The sequence below is a fragment of the Gekko japonicus genome, unplaced genomic scaffold (assembly GCF_001447785.1).
Source record: "Gekko japonicus isolate JY-2015 unplaced genomic scaffold, Gekko_japonicus_V1.1 scaffold46, whole genome shotgun sequence".
NCBI classification, from domain to species: domain Eukaryota; kingdom Metazoa; phylum Chordata; class Lepidosauria; order Squamata; family Gekkonidae; genus Gekko; species Gekko japonicus.
In genome coordinates this window covers 959,182-983,989 of record NW_015169173.1, presented here as the reverse complement: position 1 = coordinate 983,989, position 24,808 = coordinate 959,182, and the positions used below count along the sequence as shown (strand labels likewise).

General features: G+C 46.6%; 2 protein-coding genes across 2 annotated transcripts in view; one reads left to right on the top strand and one right to left on the bottom strand.

Annotated features, from left to right (window-relative positions):
• Positions 1–12,586: 12,586 nt before the first annotated feature.
• IER2 (immediate early response 2) lies at positions 12,587–15,162 on the bottom strand. Its single transcript, XM_015415843.1, has one exon. The coding sequence runs from the start codon at positions 15,010–15,012 to the stop codon at positions 14,260–14,262; it is 753 nt and encodes a 250-aa protein (XP_015271329.1). The 5' UTR covers positions 15,013–15,162; the 3' UTR covers positions 12,587–14,259.
• A 3,611-nt stretch (positions 15,163–18,773) lies between these two features.
• STX10 (syntaxin 10) overlaps positions 18,774–24,808 on the top strand; it is a 16,939-nt gene continuing 10,904 nt past the window's right edge. Inside the window, 3 exon segments of the mRNA XM_015415825.1 lie at positions 18,774–18,877; positions 19,711–19,847; positions 19,934–19,970. Of these exon segments, the coding sequence (XP_015271311.1) occupies positions 18,774–18,877; positions 19,711–19,847; positions 19,934–19,970 (278 nt within the window).

The window sequence follows — 24,808 nt, the reverse complement described above, 5'->3', positions numbered from 1 at the left end:
CATTGTGCTCACAATCGGAAAGGGTAAGAGCAGCGCCTCCCTTTCAAGGCGTGTTTAGGAGCGAAGTCGTAATTCTAACGCCTTCCAAAGTATGCCTTCGGAGGCAGAAGCCGGCCGTTTATGCAGCAGTTAAACGGTCCTAGCCAGGGAGCGTGGCTTTCCTTTCTCCTCCACCCAACTGCTGTGCGCCCGATACAATCGTGTGTCTCTCAGCTTGTTGAGCAATTCTGCTTCCCACGTAGGCATGGTGAGCTGGCAGCAGCTCTTGAGGAGGAGGAGGCGGGGAGGGGTGCGGTCTGAAGGAGCACAAGAGCTTTTTATCGACGCGGCCGCCTTGGCCCGCCGCAGCCCCTTCCGCTTGTGGGGCCTGCTGTGCCTTTAAGAGAGAACCGGTCCCTCCCCCCCTCCCTCCCCCCATCTATTTTGGCTCGGCGCTGTTTTCATTTCCGCCTTCCTGTTCCGCGTGTGGTGCCAGGAAATTCCCCGCTTCCGCACTGGCCCGGCAGGAGGCGGAGCGGGGGCCGCGTAGCTGGTGTGGAATGCAGCCGGAGGGGGTTGGGCCGGGCCGGGCCGCGGCGGGCGCAGGCACCAGCATGTCTTTCGCTTGCTCGCTCCACCACCCAGAAGGCCTCGGGAGGCAGGGCTGGGCTGCCTTACTGCGGCCGCCCTGACCTACATTCCCCGGTTTCGAAGATCGCTGTGGGCCCTGGAAGGAAGTGCGGCAGCTGAACTAAGACCCCTGTTTTAGTACGACGCTGGGCGTCGCGTTGAAAGCAGGTCACTAGTAGGGATGCCAGCCTCCAGGTGGGACCTAGGGATCCCCCGGAATTACAGCTCATCATCTTCAGGCGACAGAGATTACTTCACCTGGAGAAAATGGGTGCTTTGGAGGGTGGACTGTATGGCATTGTACCCCACTGAGGTCCCTGTATCCCCCAGGCTTCATCCCCAAATCTCCCAAAAGTTTCCCAACCTGGATCTGGCAACCCTACCTCTCCTGTGGCCAGGGGGGACCTGGCAACACTAGGCAGCAGCCCAATTTGAAGGGGACAATGTCGTTAAATTCCTGCCCACCTAGGCCCCAAGGGGATATACTAACTTGGTAGCTATGGGGTCTAACCCAGAAGCCCTGCACCTTAATTTCATATCCCTGGGCCCTGATTACTCCGTGGCAAAGGAAGCGCACTCTGTGCATTCTCAGACAGTGTTCTTGATTGGAATCCACACCTTCCTAAATTGGTACCCAGACATTATAGGAGCTGCTCCTTCAAAGCCTAGTACTACTGCTCTGCTCTGGTAAAGTGGGGCTCAGTCAAAGTCCTGACTGTAGTCTTCCAAATGAAGGTGGGAAGAAAGGGAGAGAAGTGTCTGTTTAGAATTACCAAAGGGTCCTCTGGCTGCGTTTCAGGGAGCAGAGTAGGGCTCACAAAATTACGGGAACAAGGAGACGCCTAGGCCACAACTGCTGAGATGAGTCACTCAAGATTAATGCCTTTCTTTCTCCCAAGGGGAGATAGCTGAGCAGTACAGCCAGTTTGATGGCGCTGTGGTGCAAGTGGGCAGACCTTTGCCCTGCAGGCCGTGTTGAATAAGCCAGTGTTCTCTTCGCCTACACTGCTGCAGCAGCTTTGAGAATTGCTTCTTCTGCACAGGAACTGGAAAAGAATAGAGCAGCGTGGTGGAATAGATACTTGCTAGGATTGCCAAGTTCCAGGTGGGCCTGGAGAGCTCCCAGAATTACAACTGATCTCTGGGTTACATAGATCAGTTCCTCTGAAGAAAATGGCTGCTTTGGAGGGTGGGCTATATGGCAGTCTACCCAGCTGGGGTTCCTACCCTCACCAGGTTTCACCCCCAGAGCTCAGGAATTTCTCAACCCAGTACTGGCAGCCCTACTTAGCAGACCCAGAAGATGCATCTCTTTGAGGTAAATAGCCTCTTTATCTTTCTGCTTCGGGGGGGGGGTGCAGTTGGCATGAGGCCCTGGTTAGGCTGCCACCACCCCACTTCTTAATCCTACCAAGACTGTCACACAGCAGTGGCAGACTACCAGGAAGGGTGATTCTGGCTGCAGAGGAAGAAAAGGGGAAGTGGCTGCTTGAGGCCAGGGGAAAACAGCTACTCTTTTTTTGTGCAGGAAGGAAGGAAGGCAGGCAGCCCCACCCAGTAAGTGCTGCTGATAGAATGGACAATGAAAATAGGGCTGCCAAGTGGGGGTGGGGGGGCTGCCAAGTGGGGGCAGGTAAACCCCCGCTTTGGAGTCCTGATTCCCGCCGCCGCGGAATCGGGCCCTGGGGGAACTCCGCCCCCAAAGCGCAGCATGGCTTGACGCAACCACATCAATCACGTTGGGGGCGTGGCCCCAATCGTCGGAGGGAAAACTCTATGCTTTTCCCTCCGACAATCGGGGCCACGCCTTCAACATGATCGACGTCGTGCGTCACTTCTGGTGACATGCTGGCGGCGCGCACGTGCTTCGCACGCGCACACATCGAGGGACAGCTCCCGGAGCCCGCCGAGGCTCCCCCACCGGTAAGACAAATTCACTTGGCAACCCTAATGAAAAGTGTTTGGGGACCAAGCTCCTGCTTTAGCCACGGACCCCTGGTGGCGGTCCTTGTACATAACAGACAAGCACTCACCTTAATTGATTTATGCAAACACACATACTCCTTTTATGGTTCACAGGATAGGGCTGCCAAATCCCCCCGGGGGGTGGAAAACCTCCCACCCCAGAGGCTCGTTCCCCGACGCCGGGGAATCGGGCCCCGGGGGGAACCCAGCCCCAGCATGCACGTCACAGGGAAGTGACGTCATGATGCCGGGCACGCTCGGGGCGGGGCCACGGCCATACAAGGGAAAACTGGTTTTCCCTTGTATGGTCGTGGCCCCGCCCCCAGCGTGCCCGGCGTCATGACGTCACTTCCCTGTGACGTGCATGCGGCGCGCACATGCGCCGGGAGCCGACCTGGAGTCCCCCGCCGGAAGGGTAAGTGCCACTTGGCAACCCTATCACACATACATATATGTGCCCCATACTTTTGTACACAGGCATCCAGATGTTTCATTCTATGTGTAAATACATGAAATCCTCAAGTACATTTATATGCATTATTGTCCCTGCTCAGATACATTGCTTCAGTATGTGTGAGTATTCTTATACCTCTGATCAGTAGCTAGTTTGGCTGTAGGCCACTTTGGGAAAGGCGAGGCTTCCCCTGATGTGTTGCTATATCTTTATTTCCCATTCACACTATTGTTTTGTTTTTTAAATTATAGGTGTGCAACTTGGGAGAGGGGGACAGAAATGCCAAATGGGGAAGTAAGACTATGACCAAATGGTCATTAGCTGGTAATCCCTACATCACACACACTTGTGACTAGGCAAACACTACTTCAAGACCCCTGAAAACACACACAAGGACCTCTTCACATATGCACATAAAGGGCTGTGCTTGATCTTCCCAATAGACATACGAACGCTGAACAAGATGGCTGCAGGCATAGATGCAAGCCATGTGACTTGTGCCCAGCATGGTTTTGAAGGAGAAGTGCTCTGGGCTGGGATTCCATTCTTCGTCTTCAGTCTAATAGTTCACTGCTTTTGTTGTATTTGGGACAGAGGGGAAACCACTTTCAGTGAGATTTGCAGATAGAAGGAACAGCTGGTGACCAGGTGTAGGGTTGGGTTTTTTCCTCTGATGCAGTAGTTAAGAAGTGAGACTGATCTAGGGTCATTGACAGAGAAAGGAAGAAATACTGTGAGGTTTCGATTGCTGGCTTCCTGCGTCTAAATCCATGACAGTGTTTGGGATGGGAAAGACATTGCAAAAATATGAATTTGGAATATATCCTGAAGGAAGTTAGGAAGTAGGCAAACTAAACACAGGCTACAGTAGTCAGTCTTCACAGTATTTTTGTTTTGAGTGAGACCACAAGTTACTATACAGAATGATCCTGGCCACCTCTTCTCTCTTGGCTATTACCAAGGATTAAGGCTTTTGTCAGCCGAGCTGTTGTCTCAGCCCGACTGGCAGGTTGCCCAGGCTAAACTGTGAGAGTGTTGCCTTGCTGGTGTTAGGAGCAAGAACGGTCTGCACAGTCTCATGGCACCTCCCTTAAGCCAACACCTATGAGCACCTGACATGTTTCACCCCGTGTGCAAAGGAGGAAATGGAACTGCAGGAGGACCGATGGTCTCTGTAGTCTAAAGGCAACAAGGGCTAGAGAGCCTCGGCCCAATCAGCGTACTTCTGTTACATTTATGCTCTAAGGATACAGTCAGTGGGAACTAGAAAAAAATTAGTAAGAAGTTATGTCTGGACTGGGAGAACTAAAAAGCCCTTTCACTTCATCTTGTATATCTGGCTTCCTTCCATAAGATTCCAGTTACCCCTGTTGTTCCCAGCAGGTAGCATGTTCTAGCAAAACAGGCTTCTTGTGCAATGTGTGGTGAAAAGTGTATATGAATTATAAGGGGGCGGGGGGGAAACCTTATTGTTTTCTACGTTTTTCCCTTCTCCCCCTACCCTAATAGTGACTCCAGGGGAAGAAGGGAAAGGCAGGTAAGGACAGAATCCAAGTTTCCCTTAGATAGGAGACTGGTTCAAAAAGACTAATTGCTGTCTCACTGTTGTCTGAAAAGCAGAATCAAAATGGAGAAGTGACCCTGTTTGCACCCAAGTTTCCCATTTCTTACAGTGAAGTCATCCAGAACTGAGAGTGTAACTCCACTTCATGGACATAAACTGACAATTCCAAGGAGAATTGATTTTCAGACAGTTGTGAGTCAAACGTGATCTGGTGTTCCTTACAAGTGCTACATGAGGCCAGATAAGAACGTTAGCTTTGGTTATATGAGTGCAGGATATGGAATATCAGCCTTTCCATTTTGTGACAAAAATGGAAATCACAATAATCCTATTGTTTCCTTAAAAAATGGAAGGGTTAAAATGGCCAGGAATATTTAAACGGAGGCTGTGGTAGTCCACAATCAAAGTGCACAAGTGACTGCCTCTGTGATAAAGTGTATATGAATTATAAGGGGGCGGGGGGAAACCTTATTGTTCTCCAAGAAATTAAGAAATATGGGGAAGGCAAAATGACTGTGTATGGACTCTCCCCATTCAGGCCATTTTTTTTCATTCAGAGATTATTTTGCTGTATACATAAGCTCTTATTATTCATGCTGTAGAGCATGTAGCAGGATCGAAGGAGGGATTGTTCACTTGCTACAGGAGATCTTTGGCTTTGAAATATCTGGGAGGTCCTGTTTTCCCCTCTGTGCTGAATGGTTAGAGGCAGAGAACTCAAGGTTCAAAAAGGTCATGTGACATGAAGTCTGTGTTCCTAAAAAATGTCATGACTCTGCCTGGGTTTTTGTTTCCTTCTTCACTAATGAGTGGGAAAGCAGGTTGGGAGGGGGAAGCTTTAGGAGTTCTGGCTTCTAGAATAACCTGCTCTAGCTGTTAGTGTATGCAGCCTGTCTGCAAAGCAGTTTCCCATGGGTGCTAATTATTCTGAGGCGTGTCCCATAATTGTCCAGGTTGGAGCACTTTAATGAGGTTGTCTCATAAGGGGTGTAGTAATCGTGGGATTCCATCCTGCACCAGCAGTGTGGCAGGACATGAAGTGACTGCCAAGGGACTGCCACTGATGGAGAACCCAGGCTAAGGGAAGCTGGGCAGAGCAAAATCACACTCCAAATGAAACAAACATACAAACTTGCACAACTCCAGTTGATCCCATATTTCTCACCTAAGCTTCCAATCAGGCTGTCTGCTGTCCGTCTTGCCATCTTTGTAACCTGGAAGAGTCTCTTCTCCAAAGCTGAGAATACAGCCCTGATGTCCAGGGTTGGTACTAGGCTATACCTATAAAAGTGTGTGCATATTTAGATGTGATGGCTTGTGGCTGTTGTAAATAGGCCTGCATGCCCTTCCTGTATATTTTATTCAGTTACTGCTACTTTTGGTGTTGTGACATTTTCAGCACAATACAAAGCATGTTCACTCAGAAGCAAGTCCCATTTAGTTCAATAGGGCTTGCTTCCTAGTGAGCTTGATTACGATTGTTGTCTTTGTCATGGAATACACTGCACTGAGTATCCAGGAACTAGGAAGCTGCTTTTCATTCTGCTTCTCACTGAACAGAAGAGAAATTCCTTGAAACCAAAAGGGAGAAAATGAAAGTTCCATGCCACTTATAAATATTTTGTTACCCAGTGGAACTACATGCATGGGTGGGTGGGGGGAGAGCTGTGGCCACTGGGACAAGAATCTCTTCTGACTGGAGGCACATAGTCCCATGGTGCTGCCCCCTCCCTGCTCTTCTGCCCTCACTGGTGAGAACACAGGAACTTCAGCAGATGCCGGATACAGCCTGGCTCATGGTAAGGCGGAACAGGCTGTCCGCTTTGGTATCCTGTCTCCAGGGGTAGGCGATGCACAGGAAACCAACCTCTCTGCATTTGGTGTGTGAAGCCTTCCTTGCTCTGCAACCCCCATATCCTGGCTTTGGTGTTTTTTTCTATCCTTCAGATTGCCTTTTGTATGTGCATGTGTGGAGGGAGAGAATCACACTTTGAGTGGGAGCCATTAGCCATGCTGCCTTTGTTCTGCTGGAGATGTGATTGGGGCATTATCAAAGACCCTTCTGTCTATTCACAAGGGGAGTGTCTTGCACAGGTGATGAATGCTGTGACAGGCTCTAGGTGCAATGCAGGATAGTGTGGGTTTTCTGGGGGTTTCCCACAAAGCAGCAGGACAGGAAGGTTAAAGAGGGCAGAAACTCTGGAATTCAAACACCATAAAGAATATACTATAGTGTAATGTAGCAAACAGGGTTTTTAAAAAATGTGCTTGTTAACTGAAACATCCTGCACTTTATGGAAGATCATAAGGCTAGAGGGCTACGATGTGGCCATACTACGTTTGAGGAGGCAGCTTTGACTCTTGAAAGCTCATACCCCAAAAATCTTGTTGGTCTCTAAGATGCTACAGGACTGCAATCTAGCTGTTCTGTTGCAGACCAACATGGCTCCTTTCTGAAGCTATTTTACATAATAGTGGTGAAATGTGGATATAGATAGTATTTCCTCCATCACTCCGCTTGAACCTGCACTGTCTCCTCAAACACAAGGCATTTAGTGCAGAAGTGTTTTCTCTGACATGTATACTCCTCTCAAGTTTACTGGGCATTGGGTGGGTGTCAGCAAAGATATATAAAGCTATTCGTTTTTAAAGTCTCAACTCACCTCAAAACCTAGTTTAGGATGGTCTAATGTATATTCCACAGGCTCAAAATGCCTTCTGACTAGCAGAGAAGAGGATTTTTAAAATAACACAGAGCAATGAAGAAAGCTTGCATCAGCCTGGGCTAGAACGAAATGCCTTGCAGCTTGTTTAATAATCTGGCAGAACAAGGTTTATGCATGCTCAAAAAGCAAGCTGGACCCTTGACCTTGAGCAAAGGAGTTTATACGCATTCTTCCCCTGGTTAGTGGCTTCAAGAATAACTCTTGGCTCTAGTTATTTATTCTATCACAGCATGTGTGAAGATAAAACCATGGGATGCACAGGAATAAGCAATATAATTTCTTGATTCCACCGATGTTAGTGAAAAAGGATTCAGGCTTCCAAGATCTGTTATCTCCCCCCCCCCCTTTAGACTGCAGTGAAAAATGCAGATGAGAGAAATCCTACCCAGATTTACATCAGTATGCTTAGATGTTTTCAGCATTTTCTTCCAGCTCAGCTTCCATACTGTTAATTGAGCTGGGCTAGAAGAAGTGATGAAACAATAGCATGCAGTAAGGTGAGTGGGTATGGGAAGGACTGGATCCTTCACCTGCACTTTTTTTAAAAAAAAGCTGTGTGTGTTCAGTGCATCTTCATCATTTGATCTCAAATTTGGTAGCATTTCAGACTGTTTTGTTGCTTTTTAAAAATTTTTTTGAATGTTTCACTGTTATTTCCTGCTTAAAAAACAAAAAGCTTCCAAAAGACTCTCAGCTCCCTCCCCCATTTCAGATGTGAAGAGGTTACAGATGGATTCTGTCTTTCCCCACTGTATGGATTTAAAACTCTTAACACAGACAACAGTCTCTTGAAGTATACAGCATATTACAAAAGCTCTGCTCAAGAGGTTACAGAACTTCAAAGTGTTCCAAGAGGGAAAAGATACGATTCAGGTCTCTGCCAGATTTAAACTTTTACATAATCTCATGTTTGGTTCAGACATAAAGGTTGTTTGTGGGAGGCAGAATTTGATTTTATTTTTTTGTGGTTTTGGGGCAGATGTATAAGAGACCACCTGCAAAGCCCTGCCAACTCTGAAAGCTATCTTGTTCTAACTTGCCCCAAAGGGAGATTTTTCTTCCCTTTGTAAATTCAAAGCAGCCCTGTGCACGAGAATGTGTAGGGCCTTCCAAGAACTCTGGCTGAAAGGAACAGTAAAAGCCTATGGGTATATGGGTGTGGCGTCTTTAATCCTATCTAGCTATTTCCAATTCTGTTTAGCATTTCTACTGTATGTTACAGGAGGGAAAATTTTACATTCAGCAGGAGCCAAAGCCCCCAAAGTGGAATAGTATCTTGTTCTTCCATTTGTACAAAATCCGTGGTAGGGTATGAGCTTTTGTGAGTCATTGCTCACTTCTTCACTATCTGAAGTGAGCAGTGACTCACAAAAGCTCTTATACGACCGCACATTTTGTTAGTCTTTAAGGTACTACTGGACTCTTACTCTGTTCAACTGCTAGACAAACATGGCTACCCATCTTGATCTATTTCCATTTGTACAGAAAGCTTGGCTCTTGTAGAAAAGTAGGTCATGGTTCTTTGTAGCATAATAGCTCTGGTGTTAGTATCAGAGCAACCAAGCTGTGACCAAGAGTGACTTTCCAGCTGACTCATTGATAGGGGTGGAGCAGGTTTTGTGTGGGAAGAAATAGGGTTGGGCTGAAGCTGATTCCTAGTTGTCACTTGGTGGGAAATTTAGGCCTTGGCTATATGACTTCAGTCTGAACAAACCTCCATACAAAATTTAAAAAATTCTTCATATGGAAACTAATGACACAGAGAAAGCTAGGTTAGAATCATTCTCTGCAATATCTACATTTCTATATGGAAGTTTTTAAAAAATTCCTGTGAGCATCTACCTGCAATGTGAAGTGCCTAGACACAACTTTACCACTTTAGAGGAAAACTAGGCCAGAGATTCCAGTCTCTACTAACAGTGATGGTAATTCCAGACTTTGCAGAACGAAAAAGCTTAGGTTGTTTGCTATGCCTTGAACAGAAACCTTAAGAACTTCACACCAGCTAAAGAACTAATTTCATAAAATCAGCTAGGGAGGAGGTAACTAGATTGTGGAGAAGGGAAAATTACCAGTTTATGACCTTTAAAGTGGCTGCAGCTCAGGTTACAAGTGAATTCCTGAGCACTGAATCACAGAAGAGCTCTTTTAGCCCTAGGGGCCCATTCAACATCAATTTCAGTTCTCTCCCAGCTGTCTCACAGAACTACTGTAAACCAGAATGAGAGAGTCCAAGGTGCAACAACATTAGTGGCATATACTTTCATTCCCTCTTTGTCAAATCCTTTGGTGCACTTTTTAAAATGAGTAAGAAGTTAAATGTTAGACTTTCCCCAAAATCATGAATCCTAAAGTTACTGAATTATTGGAGGGGCTCCTTTGCATTCATGACTATTGAGAAGCACTTTATTCCCAATCTTCAGTAATATGCATAATTGTCTAAACAATCTGAAATCAGTTCTTCAGTCTCATGATATGCCTGACTACATTTTGAAATGACAAAAAAAATCATGCTGGAATTATAACCAAAGGTTTATTCTGTTGGCCAGCAATTAATCAAATCAAGTATCATCCAAATGGAACGTATTGGAACATATATGTTCTTTCATGAAAAATTTCTATTGAGGGGACCTTCATAACCTGTGAAAATTTGTGGTGGTATATAATATTATGGGGAGTAATGTAATATTATGTAATTATGTAAAGAGTAGAATATGGGTGAGTAGATAGGATTAATGTATTGTTACCCCTATGAGACCTTGATGTGTTTAAAATATTGGTGATATTCTACATTGTATGTTTGTCTGTCTGTGTTTTTTCTTTTGTCTGTATGTCATTTAAAAATCAATAAATATATTGTTTAAAAAATTGTGCTGGTACACAGCCCCTGTGGGAACCAATTTTTTGACAAAACTGTATTGTGCCAACAAACCCATAATGTTTCCACTGCATGATCCGAGAACTGCAGACAAGCATAAGATGCTCACTTAGGAGATTACCTTTGAGACACCGCAGCTACTAACGTTTTGCAAAGCACTCATATCCAAGCTCCTGCCTGCCAGTACTGTCCAGCTGGCTAGTAGCCCATGTTTATAGAAATGCTATTTTCGTTCATCATAAACAAGTTTACAAGCTCTGTTACTGCAGCTCTAAATATAAACTGCCTGTACTCTCATGCCCCTCCTGAAGCCACACATTGTTATGCAACTCAGTCGTTTAGCCAAACTACCTGGCAGAAATCTGTAGGGGGGGTTAAGCAGGGATGTATTCTTGCCCCCTTGCTTTTCAACCTGTACATAAATTATATAGTTCACAAGCTCTCAGGACCCAAGTTTGTTGCTTCCTTGTTTGGTCATCAGAAGATCTCAATTTTATTATACGCTGATGACATGGTTTTTATTTCTTACTCAAATTGGATTAAAAAGGCTGCTACACCAACTTGGTGAATACTGTAAAGAGGAGGCTCTTAATATAATCTATAACAAGACCAAGGTTATGGTCTTTAGAAAACACCCCGGAAAGTTTGCTTGGAGTATTCATGGAATAGCTATTGAGCAATGCAGCTCTTTTAAATATTTGGGAGTGACCTTTAGTGAGACCTTAAATTGGAAAATACATCTGGATACTGTTAAAGCTTCTACAAAAAAAAAAAGAAGGAGCAATTCTGAGATTTTATCACACCAAAGGTGGATTCCTTGTAGACCCCGCAGTAAAATTATTTACTCACAAGGCAATCCCCCACCTTCTTTATGGTGTAGAGGTCTGGGGCTTGAAGGACTAATCTCCAGCCTGGAATCAATTCAAAACTTATTCATTAAGACGACTTCTTGCCCTGCCCAAGGGGACCCCTGCAGCCCTAATGAGGGCAGAACTTGGTATGCCCTAAGTTAGGGCTCGCATCCACCTTGCTTTACTCAGATCCTGGAATAAAGGTAATACTGCCCTCACCAACATATTTAGCAAACAATGCCTTCAACTAATGTCATGTAGAGACACATCCTGGTCTACATGTTATAAGAACATACTTGCCTACTATTCTATTCCAGACAATTTGTTGGGGGCTCTCAATATTGGTACCAACTTAAGAAACGATCTACAAATGTGACACTTTATTGGACAGGTTTACCATCTCTAGGTCTAAATTCTCCCCTTGGTTTAAGTTATTCAGAAGAGATCATGATAGATCTCCTTACTTAGTGAATATTACATCTCAAAATCTCAGATAGGCACTTCCTTACATTTTCAGACTATGCCAACAGCTCTACTCACGGGGAGATACTCTCAAATACCACTGGCCTTACGTTCTTGTATATGTGGTACTTCAGTTCCAGAGGACATTCTTCACTACACACTATTTTGTCCTATGTATACAGCAGTTAGATCTAAATGTCTTGATAATCTGCTAATAGGGCAAAAAATTTCCTCTGACATTGACAAGCTGGTCTTTCTATTATCTGACACTGATCCGCTCATCAGTTATAAAGTGTCTCTTTTTGCCTTGGCTGCCCAAAAAATCAGGGCTAAGACTGCAACTTCAGAAAATTAACCTTTTTATGACTAACTGGATTTATCATTTAAAAAATTTACTGTTTATAACTGGTCCATATTTATTTGTATGAAAATTCCTTTTAATTGCTGTTTTACCTATATACGATTAGAATTATTTTCTTTTTACTATCCTAATTCTGTACTGTGATGGCCTTTGGCTATATACATAATAAAATTCTGGTACCTGGCAGAGAGACATCCGAAAAGTGATAGCCTAAAAGCCAAACAGGAATAACTACCTAGCTTAAGCAAGGCAACACTTGCTCATCCTTGCCTCCATCCACTCTTGGAAACAGCCACATAACAAGGAACATGATTTAGTTCTGGCTGCACTAGAAGTCTAGTGCACCAATCAAGGTCATACAGGCCTTCTGGGCTGGTTTTTAAGAGCACAAAATTGAGTTATTGGAGATGGGAGTTAAGTTCAGATTTGTATCCAATTCACTGTGTAGTGAAGACACTTGGAATTCTGGCCCTTAGAAGATGCTGTTCTTTCCTGCCACTACCTTGCTGTTTCTTCAGGCCCCTTTGGTTCTTCATTTCCTTAACCTCTGAACATCAACAGTTCTTAATGTAGGAGGCGTAACTGATGGGACCCAGGAAGTGTTTGAACATTCCCCTCTTTCACATCCACTAAGGGTGATAACCCTCTATGTACACATTTTAAAATTTAAAATGATCAAGAATGAAGCACCACGGGAAATTAAAAAATTCAGATGGCCTTTATTTCAGTGATCAAAATTATTTACACCATGAGGGTGAAAAACAGAACCGAAGAAGCCTGTATCCCCCCCATTTCAAAAAATAGAAAATAAACACAAGTGACAAAACCTTGAAGATATAAAGGCAGCATTACAGAGTACCTTGACAGACACCAATTTCGCCAGTTTTGAAACAAAACAGTGTTTCATGAACATTCCCAGCACTTAGGCCAAGAGTTTGCATTAAACACACACTTGGGAAGCATTTATATTAAACTCACACAGGACAACAAGCAGCATTTCACAATAGACCAAGTGGAAGAAATACTGCAATCAGCAAAGGGAGAAAATATGTCTTGGAATTTCACAGAATGACTACTTTTATTTATAAAAAAATGAAATGATGCCAAAACACCACCAATCTCATTCTCTCTGAGTGAGAAATGTCCAATTTGATAATCTCGAGAGGAAAACATTCTGTTTATGTAAAAACAGCAATGCCCACCACTGTTCAATGTATATCTCAACAGCTTCAGGCATCCGGGAAAGTTGCCAGTAAGCCTTTAATATTTGTACTTTAACCCCCCCCCCATACACACAGTCATTCAGGGTTCTACCCACACCTTTTAAAAAAACAAACACAAAGCTAAGGCAGTTCATAAGCAGGAAATCCCCTGCACTCTTGGACCCAGTGTAATGCAAATGCTAGTCATATGAGAGATGAGTCATAACTAGTAAGACCGGTTGGATGTCCCCCCCCCTTCTGTTTCTGCTCTCATCATACACAAACCGGCAAAACTAATCTGGTTTTGAAATCTTCTCTGGCACAAAGAAACAGGCCACTTCATCATCCTTCATTATTAGGTAAGGAAAAAAAAAAAGGGATGGCCCTGAGGAAAAGAATGCTGGGTAGATCTCTCCCCCCCACACACACACCAGATAGGAGCGGGACTGACAAAAGCTGCCTTTCTTCAACAACTCCCAGCAAGACTTTTTAACCCTTCAGGGGAGCTGCCCCAGAATCCTGAACTCCCCCTCCCTTTAATCCCATTCAAGAGAGAATTGGTCGGCGGTGGGGGACCAGAAGAGGCAACAACTTTTTCAAAAGGCAGGATAAGGACGTCATTGTTATTGACTAGCACACACAAAAAGCGTACAGATAGTGGTTGCTTTCCACATGAGTCAACCGTCTGGAATCAGTCGGAATGATCCCACGTATTTCAAAAGTCTCTCTCATTTCCCCGGAGCGTCCCCCTCTCCCAAAGTCAAGTCATTTCAGCTCCTCCTAACGCCGACGCCCGCATTGGCGCGGCCAGTCCCTCAAAGAACACAGCTGCGTCCCGGGCTCGCCGGCCGAGTTGGGGCCTCCTTCGGCAAGCGTCGCTCCCTCTCCCGCAGGCTTTTGCTTTTGCGTCGCCCGCTCCCCCAGCCACCAGAGTGTCTCTCGCCTATCCCCACCGGGCGGGGAAAGGAGGAGGGACCCGCCTGGGCTCCCCCGCCACCCCCCAACCGTCACCAGCCTCCCGCTGCGCGCCTTCCGGACCGCCAAGGCCCCGCCACCGAGGAGCTGGGGGCCGCTGGGCCGGGTGTGGGAGGCGGTGTTCAGCTCCTCTGTCACCCAAGAGGGGCTTCCGCAGGCTCCGCTTCTCTGGAGCGAGAAGTTTCCGGCTACGAGTTCCTGGCGGGGGCGCTCTAGAAGGCCACCACAGCTCTCACCATTATGCTCAGCACGCCGTCCCCTTGCCTGCAGCTGGCCTTGGGCTCCTCGCTGCCTTTAGCCGCCTGCGGCGGGAGGATCAAGCCCGAGAAGCGGTCCTGCAAGACTCGAGCTAAGCTCGGGAAAGGCCCTTCTTGGCGCTGCGGCTGCCGCTCGCCTTCCTCTTCCACCAGCTTCGCCTTCTTGCTGGGCACCAGACCGGCTTCGGCGGCGCCTATTTTGCCCAGGCTGCTGCTGCGGCGCTTGCGGCTCGGCTTGGTGGCGCCCGGCGGAGGCCCTGAGGCGCCCCGGCTCCAGCTAGTCCGAGACTGGGGAGGCGCGGGCGAGCTGCTGGGCTCCTCCTGAGTCTCCATGGGCTCCGGCTCGGGGCTGGCCGAAGGCGAAGGGAGCGGCGGCGTCTCCAAAGGCTGCGGGCTGAGAAGAGACGCCTCCAGCGGTGCCTGCGGAAGTCTCTCCGGTGCTCGGGCCCCCTCCAGATGTGGAGGGCTTGGCGCCTGTAAGTCCAGCTGCGGCTGCCGCCCGGCAAAATCTTCTCCAGGGCCGACCCCAGCTGCCATCTCGTCCTCTTCCTCCAGCTTGGCGGAGAGATAGAGGTCTCGGGCGTTACGCATGACGAGGGATAGCTGCAAGCTGCGATGGAGCCGGAGGCCGCCGCGCTGCATACGCGAGTGGTACATTTTCCACACCGACATGGTCATGATGCGCTGCGCTTCCTTCTGCACTTCCATGTTGGCCTCCGGACTCTTCGGGGTTACTCAGAAGTGGACAGGAAACCTTTGTCCTTTCTCCACGAAGGCGAAAGTGGCGCCCCCCCTTCCTTTTTTGCGCGCGCTGTTGTTAGCAGCCGATCCTCATTAGAACAGCCCTTTCAAGCGTCGTCCGCCCCGAATGAGCGGGGCCGCGCCCAGCGCGCTCCCTTTTATACTGCTGGTGATCTCAGCGCCTGGGCCTCCTCCGCCCACTCTGCGAGCCGCATCCGGCCCTTTGCCGCGCGCCTCTGGCCGCCCTCTCCGAGATGGGGCGGGGTAGACGGAAATGTCAGGCGATGGGGGAGGGGAGGAGGAAAAAGCGAAACCTTCGGCCGCCCAGGGGCACGACGTCCAACGAGGGGGGAAAACCCCCACAAAAACCTAGGCCTCCTTCCACTGAGCTCTGCTCTCTATGTCTGCGGTGCAGATTTGTCCACCAAACAGCACACATCCTAGGAATGCTACGTTAAAAGGAGCGCAGTGCAGAACCTGTGGCTGCGGATTTCTTTCTTCTTTGAATTTTAAATTCTTTGTTAGGAAGCTGCGGATTTCTCGTATCGTTTATTTTAGAGTAAAGCTATTAGTTTGGGCGGGATTTCTCTAGTGGAAAGCCCCCCAGTGGAAGCACATTTATTACATTCCTGTCCAGCTGAAATAAATGTGGCCAACTTATGAAAGCAATTCACAAGTGTATGGACATCCCTTGATGAATAAATTCCAGAATATACTTGCTGACTTGGAAATTGATGTATGAACTGACTTCTTTGAAAAATACCTCACAGCAACATGCAGGTTGTAGCTATGCTTGGCCCACTGATACTTACATGAAAATCATCACTAAATGTTGCAATAACCTTACCTGACCTTAATGAGCTGTGGGGGGCTGTAGGTGCCACACAATAACCACAGGTGCACATTCAGTGTGAAATATGGTAATTTCAACTAGTGCTTAGTGTAACTTGGAGCATTGCTAAAAATACCTACTCTGTATCATTGAGGGCAATACGGTTTCTTTGTACCTGCCACAAAACTTGTAGATCCAGGAATATTAAAATAGAGACAGGCTTTAAGTGCAAACAAAGTTTAGGGGAGATACCACCTCCATGCTGACCAAACTTAGCTTCACTCAGGGTGTAGACCTATTCATTTCCCAACCATTACTGCCTAATTCACACATATGTATGCACCATATGATTGTTCCATGCTTGATTACTGTACTTGCTTCATTAAAAAACAACAGCAATTTGTGAAAGCTGTATCTGTGGGATTACATGTGTGCTGTGACATGCATATGTGAACCAGCAAAACAAAATGGGTGATAGTGCCTTATCACTTAAACGGTTCCTATGATCCAGCCCAATCCTGTCCATGTTCATTTGGAAGTAAGTCTGAGTTTGGTATGATTCACCTAGTGTGCATAAAAACAAAAACCTGTTTTGTACTTCCCACATTACTAATTTAATTAAATCTGTGTTGCTTAGAATGTGCATTTGATTTCAGTGTTCCTTTTCTGCCTTAACATTCACAAGATATACGCTCCAAGCATCATTAGGACTGAAGTCCTGAACATTTTACTTGGAATTAAATGCCACTGATTTCAAGGGAATTTACTTCAAATTCTGTCTGCAACAAAAACACCTTTATTTCAGCTGATCCTGCATTGAGACGGGGTTGCACTAGATGGCCTGCATGGCCCCTTCCAAGTTTTATGATTCTATGATTTGTGTCAGTCGAAGCTAGGGAACGAATGTAGTAGCTTCCTAGTTTTGCTTTGTAGAAATCCCCCTGTTTGGGCTTACTATTGAGGAGGGGGGAGATATCTGGGACAAGAATGAAGTTCCTTGTTTTGACAACTATAAGTATCAGGTGATCCCCACCCCCCGCACATTTGGAAACTCAATTAACAATGCAGCCCTAAACAGAGTTTCTCCATTCTAAGCCCATTGGGCTTAGACTGGTATAACTTTGCATAAGATACTGCTGTAATTCTCAGTCAAAAACGAATCTGGTGTATTTATGCAGATAATTATTAAAACAAATTATAAACATCCTGTATATGTATGACACTGAATGTCATTTCAAATGCTTTAATACTACAAAATAAAATTTAAAATTTACTTACTAATTGGACTGAACCCCAAAACAGATTTATGCTCTGTGATTGAAAGTTGGTGCTTGCAATCTTCATAGTTCTTCTAAAATTGATTAATCTTACTAGCTATCAAAATGCAAAAGGCATTTGAATTAAAAATGATGATGATTGTTGCATTCTTCTTTCTCTTCAAAGAGCTGAGGCAATGTTTTAATTTCCAGCTGCTCACTTCTAAGTCAGGCATACCAATTGTTTCCCAAAGTGTAAGAAAAGGGCAGTTCCACTCCTTCTGGTATGTGACACCATTTTTGTACATGTGCAAGAACTAAGTTTCTCTGTTCAGGGCATGACACTTTGCACTCTCAGTGGCTCCGGACAACACAATAAACAGCAAGTGTGTGCTGGGAATGATGCACTACTGTTCAGATATGCTTTACTACTTCCATTGCCCCACACAAATTCCAAAGACTTTGGTCATGTCATCCCCCCCCCAGCAGCTCCTACACAGGCAAGATGTAGAGGAGAGGATTTCTGTCCTCTACAGCATAGGTACCCAGACTGCTTCTCTTCCATGGCAATGTTGCCATTAAGGTAGAAAAGGGAAAAGGGGTGTCTGTTAGATGGGACTAGCAGTTGATTTGCCCGGGACTGCTGCTGCTTGAAAGTTAAGGGGATAGATTAGGAAGCTACCATTAGCCGCCCTGAGCCCATGAGGGAGGGCGGGGTATAAATATGAAAAATAAATAAATAAAATAAATATAAATTTCCCTTGTAGTACTGAGCAAAACAGAAAGTTTTTAGCCTCTGGGATAAGGATGTGAAACAAAGAACTGGCAACCTAGTACTAAAGTGCTTACTGTACTAAAGTGCACTTTCCTCTGTTTTTTGCTTGATGCAACATTCCACAACTCATGTTAAACTGCAAGTAGTATTCCTAACTCAGGCCTTGCTTTGTATTCAGAAATCAGGGGGAGAAACTGCCTGTTATTGTACTAGTAAACATAAAAGTAGTACAATTAGTACATCTTATAAGTTTAAATTAAATTGCAATGCAACTTCCACCAAAAGGATACCAAATAGGTTGTAACTGCAACCCTGGGTACCTTTATGCGTGAATACCAGCAATTTTAATGAAATCTACTCAGAACCCTGACTCAGGCCAGGCCTAAAAGAAGTTTGAAAACTGACAAGGCCTGATCCTATGCATGCCGACTCGCAATTGTCCTATCCTAGTCTGCTTGTTGGGGTTTACGCTCAAGTGCTGTCTAGGATTACATCATGTCGTCCGCACCCACCTGGCTGTGTGTTTATTTGCACACACCAGTTTACATTTGAAGCACGCACGTTCACGCCCTTAACATAGCCGCAAAGGACCGCATATAAAGGCCGTCTGCCTTGACAAGCCTCGTAGTGATTTGTTACCCGCGGGATGGAAGGGCAGTTCTGCCTTTTCACCAATACACCCAGAGTACAAAGGTAAATAGAGCCGCCCATCGAGCCGACCCTCAAGAAGAAAGAAATACCCTCAACCGCTACCGCTTCTCTCCCCCCCCCCCCCCCCCCGGCTTCTGCCTTTGAAAAGGCTCCGCCCTCTATTAGGTCACCCCAGTCTCCTTGGTGACCGTTTCCCTCCATATATTATTGGGCGATGACGACAGGGGGAGGAGTCGAAGTTGCATTGCATTTACCCGCCGTTCTAAAAATGCTGACGTCGATAGTGGCTTCGCTTCCTGTTTCCATACATGGGCAAAGGTGACGAGCGTTTACTTGAGCTTCCGGGAGCTGGTCCAAGGACTGTCGGCTGCTTTGCAAGTTGATCTGTTTACACGCACTGCGAGGTGAGGTAGCACAATACTTTGTATACAGGCTGCTTACGTGCGACGTAGCCCCCGGCAGAGCAACAAACACATTTCACCCCGCTTGTTTATAGGCGCTGTTTGTGAAACTAGCGGTACAGAGACGCTATGAACTCAGCTACTAAAGGCATCAAGTGAACGCATTCCCTTAGTTCTTTCCACGCAGGTGTTTTCCACCCCCGTCCTCACAAGCTAAATTATTAGAGACATTCAGTTGGCACATCTGGGTGCCGCAAGCTAAGACTCAGGAAAGGCCAAGTAAAGCGAAGAATATAGGAAGCATAAAGTGCATCGTTTATTCCCCTGATATAACTACTGTCACTGTGACTTTTCCCGTACACGTACCTCTAAAGCTGCAGTCAGATGCACACGTACGAATCGGGTAGCAAGACAAACTAAAACCTCCACTAAACTTGCATTGAAATAATAGGGAAAATCCGTTTTTTAAAAGAAAAGAAAACCTACTTTTTTGGAAAAGTGGGAGAGAGGTAGAAAAAAAATGAATGAGAACCCCCAGGAGGATGTGCTGCTATTCTGGGCCGGGGTTTTTTTTTTTGTATGAGTGACGCATTTTCCATTTCCAGGAAGCTGAATGGGGGAGGAGTGGAAAGAAACGAGCTCCCCCCCCCCAACACACCCACCCAAACCAGCAGACATTCCGGGGATTCCCTCTAACCAGCTAAATCCAGGGTGCTTTCCTTCCTCCCCTCGTCTGGCTCCTCCCTTTAGGAAAGGCCGGTTCCACTTTGGAAGACGGGCGGGGAAAGTCCGATCAGATTCGGGAAGAGGCGCCCACAGTAAAAGTGGCCGCCTGGGAGGCTTCAGTGTGGGGCGGGAGAGGAAAGCATGCGACGCTTTCCCCATACGTGTGGCTAGTCCTCTCCGTGCCCGGCTGACCGGACTGGCGCTCTCTTCCTGAAGGCGACTCGGGGAGACTGACTCGATCGGTCAGCGGTGTCTCTGGAGGACCCGTTCTTCGTGGTGAACGGGTGAGTGACAGCCACTCCTCCCACCACAGATCAGCCTTTTGGCTGCTAGTGGGGATGGCAGCTATCGAAAGTAGTCTAACAGTAGCACCGCGTGGGTTTGTGATCGTTGGGAGGTTTGAGTAATCCGGAAATCTCGAGTCACGGGCCGATCGAGAAGCCACCTGGTTTCCCCAAGGGAAGTTGTGTTCAGCTTCAAAGTTCTTCAGAAACTCCTTGGAACAAATTCATAAGGCAGGACTTGACAAATCTGCTTTAGATCAAGAAACTGGCCCCGAAATTTAGGAGCCAAACTTCAGAGTTTTGTATTTTAATGACTGTATTTTCTAATTATTGGTACCACAAAACCTCTTTACAGGTTCTTGTAATTTTAAACTATGACAAGTATTGAAGTATGTGTAGTTGTAACTGTGGTTGGTTGTCATCACCATAACAAAAAGGTAACCTCTAATCGAACTTTCCCCCAATTTCTCATAATTCCAGTGTTGCTCTAAAAATCTCTATTTAAATTAATATTGGAGGCAGTATAGAAAGTAACTGGTGAAGCAATGAATTCATCCATCGCTACTGAATGGTGTAAACTGACATTTACATATAAGCCAGCAATGACAAGTGTCATGACCCCAGGGGGTCGCCACCATCCGCCGCCACCACCCTGGACTTCGGGTCCCCTGAGAAGACCCAGGGTACCCTCCCAAGCCCATCCAAAAATGCCCCCCTTTTAAGCCGAGAACATAGGCGTGATGACCAGGCAGGTAACAATGAAACAAAATGGTTTATTAGCACAGTACCGGGGCAAGGAAAACAAGACAAGGTGCTTTAAAAGATCTAACAGTGTTTAAAAGGCAAAATAAACACAAACCTAATGCGACTACCTAGTTCGCTTAACTGGTTACTCCTTCAAGGCCCACAGCCTGCCAGGCTACATTACCTGTTCTCACTCTGTCCCCAGTGAGGGATCTTTTTCTCTCACCAGACCAGCCTGTCCCCTCTGTGAGACCAGACCGCAGCTGAGAGACGAAAGAACATTGCTTTTCACAGTTAACAGCTTAAGTCATATTCTCCTCACAGACTCTCTGGAAACTGATTGGCTATAACCCTCTATAAGCATTATGGGGATTGTAGGCTGTCTGCTTTCCACTCCCACACTGGTCTCTCCTGGGACCAGACGGGTGGCACAAGCGCACTGAGAACAACCATCCAAAAGGGCTTTGTTTTTCTTTTTCGGGTCGACTGGAGTAGGAGAAGCTTAGTTGGATAGGATGAGGCCTGCAAAGATACGGGACATCCTGAAAATGACCAAACCACAGCTCCAGGAGGGTTACAGCCAATCAGTTTCCAGAGAGTCTTCAGGTATGAATGTGGCTGATCTGCAAACCCTCCTGATAGACCATAACCAGGGTACAGGAGCAGCTGCAGTGGTGCACCCTCTACAGCCAGAAACAAATCTCCAGCTGCAACTAGAACTGCAGCGGATGCGGATAGAGGCCCGCAGACTGGAGCGGGATAAGGAGATGAAGAAAACTGAGATGGAGATGGAAAAGTTCAGTTCAGTCCCAGGAGGAACAACGCAGACTGGAGCAGGAGATGGAGAAGTGGCATCTTCAGGCACAGGAGGAACAACGCAGACACGAGATGGAGATGGCATGCCTTCAGGTGAACCAGAGTAAAAAGATCCAAGGTCACTCTGAAGGAATTTGTTCCCTACAAGGAGGGGGAAGACCCTTCAGTGTGCCTAGCCAACTCTGAAGGCTGCTACCCAGTGGGGTCTGGCAGAAGCAGACCTGATGGCCTATCTCTGCAGCATCCTGACTGGGGAATTGGCAGCAGTATGCCACAGCATGCCTAGCCAGGAAGGAGGGATCACCTTCAAAGACTTCAAGGCAGCGGTGTTCAAACGATTCCAGTTGGGGCCTAACCACTTTTGCAAGCAGTTTAGAGCCTTAAATCCCCAGCAGTGTAAATCCTACATGGAGTTTGGGGCCAAACTGGGAGAAACGTGTGGGAGGTGGTTAACTGAGGCCAAGGTGACTGATATGAAGGGTTTGGCTCAACTGATGCTCCTTGATCAGTTTTACTCCAAGATTCCTAAGGAGTTAAAATGTCTAATCAAGGATAAGGAGTCCAAAACCCTTACTGAAGCCACTGACCTGGCAGACAAGCTGGTAGCCATCAGGGAAGGGATGGAGTGGAAAAGCCCGGTAGGAGATGGAAGGGGTGGAAGACCAAGTCCCCCTCCCCAGAGGAGGGAGCCTCTTACCCCATCTAGGGTTAGGAAATCCTCAGAGACACCAGAGGGAGATAGACCCCCTAGCTGGACCTGCTATACCTGTGGGGAGTCTGGGCATTTCAAAGCCACTTGCCCTAAAGCACAGGCAGAGTTCCCCAAGCCTGTCCCCCTGGCACCAGCTGTCCAAAAGGTGACAGAAGGCACGGTGGCATTAGTGCAGCATGAATGCCTCAGTGTCACAATGAAGCCCCTGGAAGACTGGGCTGGTTTCGTAGAACCGGTGAGGGTAAAAGACCAACTGGTTTTGGGGTACGCTGATATGGGTTCATCCATCTCACTTATAAGGTCTGACCTTATATCTGACGCTGATATTATGCCCAACAGGGTCTTCAACATTGTGGGAGCTTGCGGAGGATCTCAGATGGTACCAGTGGTAAGGGTGCCCCTGGAATGGAGGGGGAAGGAGTGCCTCACAGAGACGGGGTTGAAAAAAGACCAACCTTACCCAGTGTTGCTAGTCAGGGATCTTCTGGCAGGCCGATTTACAGTTAAAGCAGTGACTAGCAGTCAGGTCATCAGGGGTGAAAGCCAGATTACCCAGGTTCTAGAGGCCCAGGGGGCCCAGGAGGGAAATGGGTCGGCTACACCACCGGGGCAGCCTGAACAAGCAGCTGCAAGTGACAGGGAGGGCCTGGTAACCCCAGAGGAGGGGGAACTACTAGACTCCAAACCCAAAAAAGGGTGTGGTGACGATCAGCCCCAGCGGGAGGGCCAGTAGACATCCAGGGAGGGAGCTCTCCTATCCAACTCTCTTGAAACACAGGAGAGGGAAGCAGAACTCACCTGGGACTCCCCAGAGAGTGACCTAGTGGAAACGGTTGGTAGTGACCACTTCACAGGCCACTTGGGAGACCCAGGAGAGTTCAGGGAAGAGACTTATTTGAACTTGTTTTCCCACAAGAACATGAAGCTGAAGGAACGGGTTCTGATACTGGTCAAGCAGTATCCAAAGTTTGACTTTGTTGGGAAGGTACTGGGACCCCAGGACAACACCATTAAGCAGCTGCAGGAAGAAACTGGAGCAAAGATCTCTGTTCTTGGGAAAGGGTCAATGAGAGACAAGGCAAAGGAAGAGGAACTGCGCAAAGGATGTGATCCAAAGTATGCTTACTTAAATAGGGACCTGCGTGTCCTCATTGAAGTCTTTGGACCACCTTGCGAAGCCTATGCTCTAATGGCCCATGCCATGGAGAAGGTCAAGAAGTTCCTTGTTCTGACAAAATTCAGGAAGCACTATTGAATGGTGTAAACTTACATTTACATATAAGCCAGCAATGACAAGTACTTTGTGCATGTTAATTTTGGAATCATACAACAAAACATGCTGATGCAAGATGATAAATAAGCTTGTACTTCCACTGAGAATTGCTGAGGGACACGGCAATAAGTCATTGCTGAAAATACTGGCTGCCATGATGGCGTTTCTAGATGCTATGGTGACCCAGCACCTAGGATTTGTCAAGCCCTGTCATATGGTACAGGGTGTCCCCATGACATCAGAGAAAACAAGGTTACGGAATGTATTCGTCATGTTCTAGGGAGCGCTTTGTTTAAGGTTGTTAAAACACCCATAAAGGACTATTAATATTTGGAGAATATTGTCTGTAAATTTTAAGTTATGGATCCAGTTTGGCTATGCTTTTTGTGAAAGCATAATTGTCCATCAGAACAAATTCAGTAAGTGCTGCTTGCACTTTCCTTTCCAAACTAGGGGTTTTTGTTTGTTTGCCATTACTACTCTGAAAGCAAACTGATTTTATCAGTTTTAACAGTAGAATCATAAGGGGCTGGAATGACCATTCAGAAGCAATGGTTTGCTTTCCAGCTCTGTCTTTTATAGTGAATGTAGGTCAGAGTAGATGATGCTTCGTTGCACTGTGCCCCAGATAGTGTAAGTCTAAGCAGGTCTACTCAAGGGAATTTACTTTCAGAAAAGTGTTTTTAGGATTGCACTGTTAGTGTCCTTGTTTTCCCCTGCTGATCCTGCTGATTGGGGGAGCTCTCCGTATTTTGCCAGACTGCAAAGTAGCAGCACTGTACCTTTCAAAAGGAATTCTGTTCTGTTCCAGCAGATGGGAATGAAGGGATCGATTTTCTGCTAAGTGCCAATGATTTAAAACTCTGTGTTGTCTCCTTTTCTGGACCTCTTATCTGGCTCAAGCATTTTTAACAGTGTGGTCTATGGTTCTTACCTCATTGACTACCACAATAAACTTCCTGTTTTACAGAGTGAGAGCAAACAGTGGAGGCTGAGAAGGTAATTTGTGTCAGAATTAAGATCTCACAGACTCAATACTCTCACCACTAGATTAGACCTAGTTCTGTTTATCGCTTTCACACACACTTAATAATCCACTTTCAATGCACTCTAGTAATAGTTTGCAAATGGATTTTGCCGTCTTACAGTGTAAAATCCAGTTGCAAAGTGGATTGGAAGTGTGGAAGCACCGCGACTTCCGGTCTGCGGCTCAGCGATGGCGGACGCTCTCCCCTGAAGCTGGGGAGGCATTCCGCGCTCCAGGGGTGTTGGAGGAGTGCCACCTCAAGTGGC

Coding starts and splice junctions, on each gene's coding strand:
- IER2 (XM_015415843.1), bottom strand. CDS start 15,012: ATGGAAGTGCAGAAGGAAGCGCAGCGCATCATGACCATGTCGGTGTGG.